This window comes from Hyperoodon ampullatus, assembly GCF_949752795.1.
Source record: "Hyperoodon ampullatus genome assembly, chromosome: 2".
Taxonomy (NCBI): domain Eukaryota; kingdom Metazoa; phylum Chordata; class Mammalia; order Artiodactyla; family Ziphiidae; genus Hyperoodon; species Hyperoodon ampullatus.
The window spans coordinates 155,394,767-155,410,375 of record NC_136915.1 but is presented as its reverse complement, the minus strand read 5'-3'; the positions used below and the strand labels follow the sequence as shown (position 1 = coordinate 155,410,375).

Genomic DNA, 15,609 nt, shown 5'->3' with positions numbered 1-15,609 from the left:
AAAATAATACTAGTTATTGGTAACATTGTTGCTGGTCAGATTGTTTTAAAATCTTAAACCAGGTACTGAGGAAATAAAATGATGGTTACTTTTTTTTTTTTTTTTTGCAGTATGGGGGCCTCTCACTGTTGTGGCCTCTCCCGTTGCGGAGCACAGGCTCTGGACGCTCAGGCTCAGCGGCCATGGCTCACAGGCCCAGCCGCTCCGCGGCATGTGGGATCTTCCCAGACCAGGGCACGAACCCATGTCCCCTGCATCAGCAGGCGGACTCTCAACCACTGCGCCACCAGGGAAGCCCTAAATTTTTCTTTAACGTCCTTAGAATTTATATTTTAAGCAAAGTGAAAGACATTATTACCAAAACAAATTGTAAGAGAAGTGAATAAAAATAGGACAGTACTATAGGAATATAGAGTGGGGAATGTTTAAATATCTGTCAAAGGTTGGATTCAAACAGCTTCACAGAAGGCTCTGAACTTGAAAGGTGAATAGGACTTTAATAGTAGAAGTCAGGGAGCACATTGAATGCACAAAGGACAGTGGATAAATGACCCAAAGGCATGAAATTTAAAGGTATGTTAGAATAACACGCAATTGGGTGTAATTGAAGCATGGTGTACATAAAAGAATGCTTTTAGACATAAGACTATATGGGGCCAGTTTATGGATGGTTTTGAAGTGTCATTCTAGGAAGGAAGGAGTTCTTTTGGAGCCGGTAGCTCTATGGTAGACTTTCAGAGCTCCCTATTTTGAGAAGGATTGAGAAATAATCCTGCCAATAATTGAGAAAGTAATTGCAGTGCCTTGGTACAGTGTACATGGAGAGTAGAGGGATTGGAGAGAGAGAGAAAGAGCAGAAAATATAGTTACAGTAATCATTCAAAAAAAGGTGACATGAGCTAGTGACTAGACTCTAAGCTTCCTGAGGACGGGGTCACATCTGTTTTGTTTATGGCTGTATCTTTAGTGCCGAGCATGGTGTTCCCATGGTTTATGATGAGAACTCCAAAGTATTGGATAAGTGAATGAATAAGTAAGCAAACTAAAGCAGTAGGCTAAAACTTCATTGCCAAAACATTTCAGAGGAAGAGCTAGTATTAAGATGATTCAGTGACCACGTAGATTGGCAGTAAAAAGAGATTGTGAGAGAGTTGCTAAAGATTATTGAGATTTTTTTTTTTAGTCTGGGTCTAGGAAGATGGCGTTGCCATTACATGAAGAGGAAACAGATTTGGGGTGAGTCAGAGGGAATGATGAGTAAATTCACTTAAAAGTAGTTATTGAATGGATTATATCATCCAATAAAGTATGTTAAAGTAAGGTAAAAATAAAATTATTTCCTTCTCCAATTATCTTTAAATCTTCAAACACACACACATGTTTATCTGCATTTGTGATGGGGGTAGTATGTAGTTATATTTTTAAAAAATGCAATAAATATTTAATACCATCTTCTAACGAAATATTAAATATTTTAAACTTAAATTTCCAATGGTTTGGGCTTCCCTGGTGGCGCAGTGGTTGAGAGTCCGCCTGCCGATGCAGGGGACACAGGTTCGTGCCCCGGACCGGGAAGATCCCACATGCCGCGGAGAGGCTGGGCCTGTGAGCCATGGCCGCTGAGCCTGCGCGTCCGGAGCCTGTGCTCTGCAACGGGAGAGGCCACAGCAGTAAGAGGCCCGTGTACCGCAAAAAAAAAAAAAAAAAAAAAAATTTCCAATGGTTTGTAAATAAGTTTCTACTCTAATTTTGCTTTTGGCCTTCTGTAAAATTACATACCTATATCTATGTCTAGTCTATGTACATCTATACACACAAACATAAAATTTATGTAGTAAAATAATCTTTTTGCCTCTAGAAAGAAATGGTTAATTTTATTTGTTGATGATTTTGAAAAGATGTGCACGTTCCTCATGCTAAGTATGAAAACTTTATTCCTTATTTATGTATGTCAAGCTTGTGTCACTGCAGTAAATAGAATTTATGAAATCAGAGGGAACCACCAGCAGACATAATGCAAATATATTAGGGGTTAGACTATGGTATCTAATTTTCTGAAGACTTAACTTTGTGATCAGTTTGCTCATACATTAAGTACATAAAAGGTAACCAGAGCACTATGAGTATAGATGGTAGAAAGGAATACATGTGGCACTAAGAACTAGCCATGATGATGTGGAAGGAAAATCACAGATATTATGCAGGACAATCTGGTAGGATGTGTCAAAATCCTTAAAAATATGTATGACCCTTTAACCTAGTTATCCACCTAGTTATCCACCTCAGGAGATTTATTATAAGCAAATAATCCTGTGAACACAGAAACTTGCTAGGATTTTTAACCAATATTATTTTAAGGTACAGAAAAATTGGAAATAATATAAATTCCCAATATCAATAAGAAGGTTTTAAAAATTGAAGTAAATCTAAACAATAGGAAACAATGGAGTTTCAAGTTGGATGCCCTCTGCTCAAATCCCAGACTCTGCTAAATATTATAGGGATACAAAGGTAGTTGAGAATTAACTTCTTCCATTAAGGAGCTCCCAGATCAACTAGTAAGGTTCAGACATAACCATAGTACAGGTTCATGTGATAAGCTTCATGGGAAAACTACACTGAGGTCCTGCAGGAGTTTGGAGATCAAAGGATCAGGGAAGGCAGCTTCCTCAAGCTGACTTTGAGGTATTCAGTAGAGTTCAGACATGTAGACGTGTAAGAGAAAGTCTTTTCAGGCTGAGTGAGCAGCCTGAGTAAAGGTATAGAGTTAGAAAGCCTAACCATATATGTGGAGAACAGTGAGAAGTTTGTGATTGATGCTTGAATATTTCATGGGAAGTAGTATCAAATGAGGCTCTGAATATCAGATCAGCCAGATTTTAGAGAGTCTGCAATACCAGTCTAAGGTAAAAATTTGTATTTTATTTAGCTGATAATGGAAGCCCTTGAAAAATTTAGGAGATATTTTAGTTTTCAATCTTAGGAGAAAGGAATTTATTTATTGATGTAGCTAAAGAGTGTCATTATTAAATGGTTTTATTTATAAAGTAGTTTTAAGGTAAAAAGTTAAGGACACTCTAGGAAGATTGTGTGCATAATAACACCCCATTCATCTTGGTTTTCATCCATTTTGGCTGCGTTGGGTCTTTGTTGCTGCGTGGGGGCTTTCTCTAGTTGTGGTGAGCGGGGGCTACACTTCATTGTGGTGCGCAGGCTTCTCACTGCGGTGGCTTCTCTTGTTGTGGAGCACAGGCTCTAGGCGCGCGGGCTTCAGTAGTTGTGGCACGCGGGCTCAGTAGTTGTGACTTGTAGGCTCTAGAGCGCAGGCTCAGTAGTAGTGGCACACAGGCTTAGTAGCTCCATGGCATGTGGGATCTTCCCAGACCAGGGCTTGAACCCATGTCCCCTGAATTGGCAGGTGGATTCTTAACCACTGTGCCACCAGAGAAGTCCCCATTTCTCAATATTTTAACCATTTTTTTCAAAGCCCCTACCTCAATGCTTTGCATATAGTTGGTACTAGGTAGGCATTTGCTGATTTAATATTTAGCTTCTCAGACACAAAAGATTGCATATAATGTCAAATGCTTTTGTTAGCTAATACTATATTTCTGTTTACAGGTATCCAGAATGCTACCAGGGGGACTTTTAGTTCTTGGAGTATTTATTATTACAACTTTAGAAATGGGAAATGAATTTCAAAATACCCTACATAGAGTAAGTCTGAAATATCAAAAATTCTTAAAGTTATATCTTAATTGATTATACTTGTATAGAGTAATCCTAGGCATATTTAGATTAATTCTCTATGCTGGGATTATGTTGAAACAGCTTTTTCCACCCAATTGCTTGGTATCTTGAGTGTAATACATGTCAGTATTTATATTTTCAACCAATGCTACATATTTTTAAAATAGTCGTTATTTTATTTTATTTTATTTATTTATTTTTTTGCGGTACGCGGGCCTCTCACTGTTGTGGCCTCTCCCGTTGCGGAGCACAGGCTCCGGACGCGCAGGCTCAGCGGCCATGGCTCACGGGCCTAGCCGCTCCGCGGCATGTGGGATCTTCCCGGACCGGGGCAAGAACCCGTGTCCCCTGCATCGGCAGGCGGACTCTCAACCACTGCACCACCAGGGAAGCCCAAATAGTCGTTATTTTAAAGATAACTTTTTACTATTTTGAAACAAGTTATAATGGCTTAACAATTTTTCTTGTGCTGTAGCAGTATTCTGCTAGACCTTCCATTTAGTTCCAAGTGATTGCTGTAATGTGAAATTAATAGGTTTTGCAATTCTTCACCTCTTCAATTCTCTCAGGATCCTGAGAGTAAGACATAAAATAACAACAGTCAGATACTTATTCTTTATTTCTGTACCGAGTATCTGTTATGAATCCCCTGCGTTTTGTTTAATTCCTATGTCAGTCATTTGGGTAACATGGTTTACAAGTAAATGTGAGGGTCCACAGGCTGTTTCCCCTTAAGCCCAGACCTAAAGCAAACTCTGTGCAGCCAGTTTTCATCTCTTTTAGTACTCAAGATCCAAATAAGCCTTCAAAAGTTATTTTCCACCCCAAGAGAGAAGGAGACCTCCTTATCTTGAGAAGTGCAAAACCCCACAGAATCCCCCCAAACCTTTTTCTAGTAAAAAGTGTACAGTTAAGAATCCAGGTGCTACAGATTCTTCCAGTTTTGTAACATTCTCTCCCATCAAATATCCCACCTTCAAACCTTTGATATCTGTACTTATGGGGGTAAAGGAAGAAAATGGTGATAATCCCTCCCCTGGCAAGTTATTCAACCTTCTGCCATTTTTACCATTTTAAATAAATGTACCTCTTTCACAATCATTCATCCTATTTGGCATTTTGAAATGTAATCTATATCCATGTGTATTTAATAGCATTGGCTGTGCATCCTCTTGAGGTTGGGTTGAATGTGGGCTCAGCGCTAGAGAGATACAGTAGATCCTCCTTCCTCTTGCTTTTTGTATCTCTTTTGTTTCTAAGAAGCATGTAAGATTTTAGAAATGCCCTATTTCAGAAATTGTAGCGTTTTAATTATCTAACTTTGTTTCCATTGACCTGCATTGAGGGACAATATATGAAGTAACCTTATAAAACTTGTCACTGTCTCCCATAAGGTCATTGCTAAGAACTTTGTTATATTACGTAATATTGTCTTTGAAGAAATTTCTTTTGATATCATTATTAAGAAAGTTATGCCTCTTCTGATCAATTGTTTAGCTTATGGACCGTGCGAATTAGGGAACTGATTGGGTTTCTCTGTGCACATTATTTTTAGAAAGCTTAGAGCCAAATTTATGAACCCTCTCCCCATATCAAGTATGCATTTTTATAATCCTTACATGTGGCATAGATTTTTGTCACTATTTCTGATTTTTTTCACTTAGAATTTATGTTATTACTATATTTTATGTGCCCTTATGTATTATTACCTTACATCTTTTGTGACATTTAAATAAGAGATGCCAAATGGGTGACACACTCCATTTTTATAGGTTAAAAATCACTTGTCACTTCTCATTCTAATTAAAGTCTTTATTCTGTACTTCACTTAAATATTAGTTGCCCAAAATCATGTTCAGTTGATCGTTAATGACAGTGAATTATATTTTTTAAATTTAATACCTAATTTTTATATATCCCTAAAAATGGAATCTAAATGGTTAATAATCAGTTTCACTCTTCCTTTTGAGAAAAAGGAAATTTAATGTCAGCATCGTGGAATTTTAAAGCTAGATGAGTGCTTAAAGATATTATACTTGTCTTTTTCTGCACTCTCTCTCTTATTTAATTTTGCATTCAGTTGATGTGTTTTCCTCTTTTTCAGCTAGTATTTGCTGTGGAAAAATCTATGAATAAAAAGAGACTGTGGAATTTCACAGACGAGGAGGTCTCAGAACGAGTGACACTTCACTTTTGCTCTTCTACAAAAAAGTATCTTTTATTTAGGTGTTTATGTTCTAAAGTATATGATACTAAAATAATGTTCCTGCAGGTTTTTTCCCCAAACATTTATTTAAGTCATCATTTAAAAAATAGGCTTAGTTTGTACGTTTTTCTGTAAATAACACATAATTCGGACTGCCAATAATAATGGTAATAATGGTTGTTAATCATGTATCAGGGTTGTAAAGACTTTGAGAGAGGTGGCAAGGACTGGGCATTCTGAACTCTTTACCAGCTCTCCACTCCTGTACATTAAAATACACTAGGGCCCCTACAGAAAGGTACAGCTTAGGCAAAGTAATGCTTTTATTTTGTTTACCTCCAGTTCCTATAGGTAAAATGTTCAATGCAGAGCACAGGTGCACGAGCCGGCAATTTTTATATCTTTGGCCAAGATCAAGTGACACTAAAAGCCAGTTATAGGGCCTTCTTAGCTTCTTTCCTCTACATATTACCAGGGCAAGTACCTCCCAAGCATGAGGCAGCCTCATCAAGGGAGTGAAGCAATGCAAGGGCCCAATAAATTAGGACCTGCAAAAAGGCAAAATTCAAAAAGTGATCATTCCTGTAGAAGGTGGGCTGTTAACTCCTTTGGTATTTAACTAGAAAGTTTTATGTACAGACCCTTTGACCCAATAAACATTCCCAGGCTTGACTTCATTCAGAACAGCACTCCTATTTGTTAAAAAGGGTCTGTATTTGAGGACAGTTTTGTAAGAGCTATCATTCTATTCATTGTGATTAGCAGGATTTATAAGCAGTAGGAAATAGTTTAAAGTACCACAAGTATTATAGTCAGAGGAATTTGTATATATGTAAGTATATGTATTTACACAAACATATACATAAATATATATGTGTATACATATCTTTAAGTGTCATGCCATGAAGTGGTATGATTTTGTAAAAACTCTTGGATGCATATACTTTATTTTTTGATGGTTTATTTTCTTTTGATTATCAAGAATTGCTTTCTTATTTTTTATTTTTTTGGTTATTTCTATCCTTAATTAGTAAAGAATATTTTGTCGAACTTATGATATCCACAATCCAAAGGTAAGAAAAACTGCTCTTTAAAGATTTTTCTGTGTTGCAAACTATTTTTAAATAAAATTCAATTTTTAGTTTTAATAATTTTCAGTGCTATCTCTTCCTATTAATGTCTACAACCACCTGTAGTTTTTTATTTTGAAATATGATTAATTTCACTACAGACAGGACAATTTATTTTTTTTTCATTGTTAAAATATTTTTGTTAAGCTCTCCCTACCTTGTTTATGTGTCTGGTATTATATTTGAGGGGCTAGCAGTAAAAGTGTCTAGGCTTGTGGGAGCCACAGTGCCCAGTAAACAAGCTGTCTGTACTCAGTAGAATCCAGACTAACATTTTGCCAAGGTGTCTAAAAAGCAATGTGAGGGACTTCCCTGGTGGGCCAGTGGTTAAGACTCTATGCTTCTACTGCAGGGGGGCATGGGCTCGATCCCTGGTCAGGGAACTAAGATCCCACAGGCCATGCAGTGTGGCCAAAAAAAAAAAAAAAAAAAAAAAAAAGCAGTGTGAAAAAGTAATGCAGTATTCTGTTAGAAAGGATAGGACAGAAAGGAAAATGTCTGGCACCTAGTATTTGCTCAGTGATTATTTACTCTTGATCAGAAGCTTCAGAATTGACACTGGTGAAGCTACAGATGGGAACTACAGGACCAGAGGACTTGTCAGGATTTTAAGCAAGCCTTTCACTGGGCGAGGGAGTTACCAAGATTGCCTGGGATGTGCTGAAGAATACTGAACTTTTAATGCATGCTTTATTTTTATTTAGTTTTAACCTATTACCCTTTGATGAAGGAATTTGGCCAAATATATTAGATAACAGCTTGTATAAGTTACTGGGTTGTACATTTTATGATGTTTTATTGCTCCGTGTGTTTTACGTAAATCACATATTTTATGTTTTTCTCCCTTTGCTAAAGAGTTCTGCAAAACCAGCAGATTGGAAGTATCAAAATGGACTATCAGCTTCATGGCTTTCTTTAGAGTGTACAGTATATATTAATATTCATGTCCCACTGTCTACTACTTCTGTCAGCTATACTCTGGAGAAAAATACAAAGGTATCAGGGTCAAATGAATTTTCTTTAGTGATTGCTGAATAGATGATCTGCCTTTATTCTGGTTGTCTATGCCATTCATTTTATAATCCTCAAAAACTGCATTCTAATTATAATAATATTGTTATGGGTAACTAATTTGTTACTCTACCCAGATTAAAAAATTAGAGGTGGGACATTGTTATCATACTAATGTATTTAGCATAATAAGTGCTCCATAAATATTTGTTAATATGTAATTATGTACATTGTAAAATATAATTATGTAGGAAGATGTACTGTTTGGTCTTTTTGCTTTCTCTTCATCTTTAGTTTTTTAAAAAATTTATTTTATTGAAATATAGTTGATTTACAATGTTGTGTTAATTTCTACTATACAGCAAAGTGATTCATATATTCTTTTTCATATTCTTTTCGATTATGGGTTATCACAGGGTGTTGAATATAGATTGAGAGTTTGGGATTAGCAGATGCAAACTGTTATATATAGAATGGGTAAACAACAAGGTACTACTGCATAGCACAGGGAACTATCTTCATCTTTAGTTTTGTTTTCCATCTTCCAGTTCTTTTTTGTATTTCTGTATACCATTCTTTTGTTCATAACTTATTTCTCTTCTTTTTTCCTATTGAAAGAGGTAAATGGAACTTGCTTATTTTTTCCTCTTTAATACTGCTTTATATATTTGTTTGAGGCTCTTTTCTCACTTTTTTTTAAGATAACAGGAATTATTGAATTTTATTTGACTGTGGTTATTAAGTCTCCTAGGTCTGTGACATAAATGTTAGTTTGGGAAAAAGATTAGAAAAACTATTATTAAATATGGGTAAAGTGCCAAATATTGGGGATATACTTTTTTGTTGTTTATGATATTGAATTTAAATGCCACATTGCTGATACTTAGGGATTTTTAATATTTCAGTATAGTAGGTAGAAAAAAGTAGACTCAAGGGAGTTTGAGATGGCATTATATTTGAATGATATCCATGTTGTGTTTCTTTTAAGAATGGACTTATACACTGGGCCAAGCAAATAGAAAATAGTATTTATTTGATTAATGGACAAGTTAAAGATGAAGATTGTGACCTATTAGAAGGACAGGTGAGTTAAGAGAAAATCATCTTACTTACGAAATTATTTGTGCTTAAGGAAAAATAAAAGATGACTTATCTTTAGTTCTTTAGGCCTTGCCTTCATGAAAACAATTCATCTACTTTTTATTTCTAAGGTCTTTTAAACTAAAGTGCAAATGTTTTTCTCAGAAAATGATAGGAGATTATTTCTGAAATCATAGGAATTTTGAAACCTAAAGGAGAGAGTGTCATCTAAATAACATCTAATTTCTACAGTGTAAATTGCTTGCTTAAAACTAAAGTCATGGGTTTCCCTGGTGGCGCAGTGGTTGAGAGTCCGCCTGCTGATGCAGGGGACATGGGTTCATGCCCCGGTCCGGGAAGATCCCACATGCCGCGGAGCAGCTGGGCCCGTGAGCCATGGCCGCTGGGCCTGTGCATCCGGAGCCTGTGCTCCGCAACGGGAGAGGCCACAACAGTGAGAGGCCCACGTACCCCCCTCCCAAAAAAAAAAAAAAACCTGAAGTCATGTTCTGCCCTGATAACAGTTTAAAAACTAAGTTTGGCCATTTTATAGGAGGGGTCTATACAGGCTTCTAAAATATCTTTGATTTGAAGAGGAACTTTGGTGATCTCTCCCTTTAGAGCAGGGATCAGTGAACTTAATGTAAAAAACCAAATAGTAAATATAGGCTTTGCAGGCCATGTGTTCTCTCTTACAACTGTTCAGCTCTGCTGTTGTATCATGAAAGCAGCCATAGACAATATGTAAATGACTTATCCTGGTTGTGTTCCAGTAAAACCTTATTTACGAAGACTGGTGGCAGTCTGGATTTGACCCATAGGCCATAGTTTGCCAATCCTTGCTTTAGAGGAATAAAAGTAGGAGGTTAATGGTTTTTAAGAGTGCACGTTGGGCTTCCCTGGTGGCGCAGTGGTTGAGAGTCTGCCTGCCGATGCGGGGGACGCGGGTTCGTGCCCCGGTCTGGGAGGATCCCACATGCCGCGGAGCGACTGGGCCCGTGAGCCAAAATTACTGAGCCTGCGCGTCTGGAGCCTGTGCTCCGCAACAAGAGAGGCCGCGATAGTGAGAGGCCCGCGCACCGCGATGAAGAGTGGCCCCCGCTCTCCACAACTAGAGAAAGCCCTCGCACAGAAACGAAGACCCAACACAGCCAAAAATAAATAAATAGATAAAGCAAACTGTCAACAAGTAAAAATAAACACTATTAAAAAAAAAAAAAAAAAAAAAAAAAAAAAAAAAAAGAGTGCACGTTGATTGATGTAGACTACACAAAATTACACATCTATAGAAAAAGCGAAAATAAAACAAATAATAAGACCATTTTTCCCTCTGAGTTACTTAGTGTATGTTGGATAGTCCCTAAATTGTCTTTTATGTTCCACTCCAACCTCAACAATCTAATTTTTAAAATTTTTATGTTATTTCAGAAAAAATCTTCTAGAGGAAATACTCAAGCAACTAATCATTCTTTTGATGTCAGAGTGCTAACACAGTTGGTAAATATTTTAACATACTCCTTATCTAAAATTAAAATAAAGTATTTCTTAGAATAAGCTTAATGAAATTGTTTCTGTTTTTATGGTTATGTTAGAGAGTCTAAGAATTTTAGAGACATAAAAGACTATAAAAATGTTCAGTTCTAAGAAAGTTTTTCCCAAGAAATATTATTTTAATAAAATCTATTTGGGTCTATTGCCTCAAGCCTATTAAAATTTTAACATCAAGTAGATAGCAATTAGGAAAAAATGTATATATGTATACATACACATATATATGTACACACATATACATATATACATGTGTATGATATTTGGTGTTGTAAGTTTTATGAGCAAAGTTGCAATTCTTAACTTAAAAATAAAATGTGTGCACAGATGTGCCGAGAGTTGTTATATACCTAATTTGAAGCAGATTTATACCTCTGATTTGACAAAACCCACACAGTATTAGCAAGGTTTATGTTTTTATATGGGTTGTTTTAAAGTACACATCTCTCTTCAGGAATTTAAAGTTGCATAATTATTCCTAAAAGTATGCATACTTTTGATTTTAATCCTGCTGGAAATTATCCTAGAGGCCAGATAGGGTATAAAGTACATCCATGTTTTTAGAAAACTTTTCATTTCAATATTATACTGAAAATGTTGAAACAGGGAAATACTACCAGGACTTATATATTTTTTTAACTGAATAAAATAGACCCAAAAGCAGTTTGTCATATGAGGATGCTTTAATTTCTTCTTTTCCTTTTCTGTGTTTAGCAATAGAACATTACTAAATTGTTGTTGGACTTATGCCACTAAACATTTCTCAATTTCTCTTCTCAGTATCTTAAAAGTACTTTTAGTCTTCAGTTTTCCTCTTTTTGATTTTAGAAGTGTTCTTTATTTTAAGGCTATTCCTCTACCTATATGTTTTTTACTAGTTATGCTTATGTGACCTCTCGGTTTATTAAACAATTCAGTTAAAATTATTTTAGTTATAAAATTGCAGTTAGAAGATGTGTAGAGGGTGGGAATATAGAGAGAAGAGTAGAAGATAATATCATGAGATAATTTATTATAATTAATAGTATATGGTATCATATATTTTTGTCAATAATTGCACAGGTCAGCCAGCTGGAAACTTTAAAATGACCAATATATAATAAGTAGTCAATAAGTATTTGATGCCACTTTCCTCCCAGTCACCCTTCATCAAGTCTTGTTGAATTTTTCTTTGCAGCATAGCTCCTCTTTTATTTTCCTTATAGTCCTAGTGCCATTAGCCTTACAACATAATTATTTTACCTAGTTTATCACAAGTAACTCTTAACTAGTCTCTCTCCATCTATTCATTCTTATCCAAAGTGATTCATTCTCCGAAATCCTGATACCTTTGTTTGTATATCTCTTGGAATATCTTGCGTATTTCTGATCTATCCTGCATATTACCTCAGATTATCCTTTCTGAATCACAGTTTGCATTCATTCACTGTTCATTTACTTATTAGTTTTTTTTTCAGTTAGTATTTATTGTGTATAAGGGTTAGACACCAATTGTGTTACTTTGCTTGCTTAAAATTCCTTAATTGCTCTATATTGACTAGTTAGAAAAGTCTAATTCAAGGCTTTTCATGGCCTCAACATGCCTTTCCGTTATTTTCTAACTTACTATTCTAGAAGTATGCTTTCTATGCCTTCAAAGTTCTGTGTGTTTCCCGAGCCATCTGTCTTACCAGTGCCATTTTTTTCCCTTATCATCCAGACTGTCAAACTCCTATTCTGTACATGAAGATCTAGCCCAAATGTTACCATTTCGGTAAGGTTTCATTTGGTTGCCATAACCAGAGGGGTCTTTCCTTTTCCAAAATATCATGTCAGCATCACAAAAGTTCCTCCACTTATGAATAGGTTAGATTCCCAAAGTAGCTAGTTTGTTCCTAAGTCCAAAGAAACCAAGGCGAGTTGACCTGTATAGAGCCCAGATACATTTCCACTGAAAAGGAGTGAAGCAGTCCTTTTATTCTTTAAAAAGTCTTTTCCTTGGTGTGTGTGTGTGTGTGTGTGTGTAGTCTTTTATATATATAGTCTAGTCCATTTGGAAAATAATGTTCTAATTTATGCATATATAATATATATGCTATAAATGTGTTATATAATATGTATTGTAAGTTAGATATTAAGTATATAAAATAGAGCATTATTTTTCTATAGTAAAGTTCTGTTTAGTGGATGAGGGAAGCCCATTACTCCTCCTCCACTCCACTTATTGATATATCAGTGATCTCTTCAAGTATCATAAGAGGCTATAAATAGAGTATCGGCATCGTCACCCTTTTGCTTGGTTTGATGATTGACATTTTTGCATGGACCTGGAATCTTCTGGACTATTTATTTGGTCTGTGACAAATTTTTTACCAAGACCTTGACTATGTTTAAGTTTAAATTCTTAAAAAAAATTTAGCCTTTGCCTGAATTACATTAGGCGTTGACTATTCATGCTCTTTCAGTGGCTGCATATTCAAGTCTTTTGATTTCTTCACCATTTGTCCTCATCACTTCCTGACTGTTTCTTACTGCCTAGGCACATGGTTAGTTAGCACTGGTCACAAGTTGTATGATTTGTTTCTTTTCTTCAGAATTGACCCTATTGTTGAATATTTATTTCAGGTACACTTAGAACATATATTTTTACCATGTCCATTTTTTTTAATCATAATTTTTGGTTCCAGTGTGATTTTATGGGCCTCTAGTAGTACTTTCAAAGTTTCGATCCTCTCCTTGTTTTGGCACTTATTGAAATGATAAGGTTAAAAATGTCTGTGAAAAAGCTCAAAACCAAGCATAAACTAACTCTACTTAGATTAAATAAGAATGGGTCTGTGAGGTGAAAATGACAATCACTGGTATCATTTTCTGGTGACGGGCATAGTTGACTTGCTTTTTTTCTGCTGTGAAGCCTATAACATTACTTTCAGTCTATAAAAGTTATGAGTTAAAGGGCTTCCCTGGTGGCGCAGTGGTTGAGAGTCCGCCTGCCGATGCAGGGGACGCGGGTTCGTGCCCTGGTCCGGGAAGATCCCACGTGCCGCGGAGCGGCTGGGCCCGTGAGCCATGGCCGCTGAGCCTGCGCGTCCGGAGCCTGTGCTCCGCAACGGGAGAGGCCACAGCAGTGAGAGGCCCGCGTAACGCAAAAAAAAAAAAAAAAAAAAAAAAGTTATGAGTTAAAAATGTATAAATAAATGAGTGGCTATATATGTTGCTTGTAATTTTATCATATTTATCACATCCTGCTTTGTATTCCAGTTATTTTTGTGCAAATCTTGCATACTGTACCTTCTCTTACTAGATCATATCTTCTTTTTACATCTTTTCATCTTAATAGTACTTATCTGAGTAATCTGCAAATAATGTATGTTTAATGAACATATTGAATGAATATTGGTACTTTAGATGGTTATATTAGTAAGAAAAAAATTAGATGTAGTGTATTTAATTTCGGAGTATGTTCAAAATACTCAGAAAATAACATGTAACTTATAAGGAGAAATATGAAGTCCTTTTAAAAATTTATGGGGAATATTTTCAGACACCTGGTTCAGTTAAAAATTCCTTCTTGCTTCATGAAATGACTCACATATATAATGTTTAAATGTTTCACATAATTATTAGTCATTGGCTATTAGAATCTAAACAGATTTTGTCTTTCAGCTTCTGAATTCAGACCACAGATCCACAGCCACAGTCCAGATCTGCAGTGGCTCTGTAAACCTTAAGGGTGCTGTGAAATGCAGAGCTTATATTCATAGCAATAAACCCAAGGTTAAAGATGCTGTACAGGTAAAAAAAAAAAAAAGGAATAACTGGTATATGAAAAACAGAAGCATGTTTACATAATTATTGAAAAATCTTAAAATTTTACCTTTTTTCAATCTCAAATTTCATAATTATTCATTTGATTTTAACTGATAAAAGTCCAGTCTGTTGGGCAGTCCAAATGTACCAGGTAATTGGTCCCAAGATTTTCATATGTAGAGTGTCTATTTTTATACCTTTTTGAAGTGATGATTATACAAGTGTATTAAGTATTCCACAGTTGTAACATATTAGTATATTTGAAATCATTTCTTCTGAGGGAAATTGAACTTTTTAAATAACAGGAAAAGTACACCTACAAAGAACTATTAGGTATTGTTCTATAATCAATATAATTTAGAAATTTAAAAAATGATGACTGGCACTTTTGTCATAGTTATGCATTTTCTAATTTGGACCACTAGCATTATTTGTTCAGATGCAAAATTTTGTTCATTTATTTGGTTTAAGTTTACTGTTGGGCTTCCCTGGTGGCGCAGTGGTTGAGAGTCCGCCTGCCAATGCAGGGGACATGGGTTCATGTCCCTGTCCGGGAGGATCCCACATGCCGTGGAGCGGCTGGGCCCGTGAGCCATGGCCACTGAGCCTGCACATCCAGAGCCTGTGCTCCGCCACGGGAGAGGCCACAACAGTGAGAGGCCCAAGTACTGCAAAAAAAAAAAAAAAAAAGTAAATTTACTGTTTAGATGAAGTCTGGGTAAATTTGCTGTTAAACTATTAATGTATAGATAAGCCTGTTACATAAATGGACAAATGGAATGACGTACTAGTTATTTTAGTGGACATGATTATACAGGGAAGTCATTTATGTGGCAGGTTTTCGTAATAAAATAATGCAAATTTAAAGAAATGGATTTTATTTCTTATTGTGGTTTGTTTTGGTTTTCCATAGGCCATGAAAAGAGATATATTGAATACAGTTGCTGATCGTTGTGAAATACTATTTGAGGATCTGCTTTTGAATGAAATTCCAGAAAAAAAAGTTATGAGTATAATATTAAGTACTTTTTTTGCATGTGTTCAATTGCTATATTAAGATGTCAAGATATAATAGATAATATCTTTTTAACTGCA

At 35.8% G+C, this 15,609-nt stretch overlaps 1 protein-coding gene across 1 annotated transcript in view; it reads left to right on the top strand.

The window, feature by feature from the left end:
* The window catches only part of ODR4 (odr-4 GPCR localization factor homolog), a 39,470-nt gene that overhangs the window by 6,176 nt on the left and 17,685 nt on the right, over nt 1–15,609 (top strand). The window contains exons 4-11 of the mRNA XM_079697820.1: nt 3,622–3,717; nt 5,855–5,961; nt 6,993–7,029; nt 7,942–8,082; nt 9,086–9,181; nt 10,606–10,674; nt 14,371–14,499; nt 15,428–15,524. Of these exons, the coding sequence (XP_079553946.1) occupies nt 3,622–3,717; nt 5,855–5,961; nt 6,993–7,029; nt 7,942–8,082; nt 9,086–9,181; nt 10,606–10,674; nt 14,371–14,499; nt 15,428–15,524 (772 nt within the window). The remainder of the gene's footprint in view (nt 1–3,621; nt 3,718–5,854; nt 5,962–6,992; nt 7,030–7,941; nt 8,083–9,085; nt 9,182–10,605; nt 10,675–14,370; nt 14,500–15,427; nt 15,525–15,609) is intronic.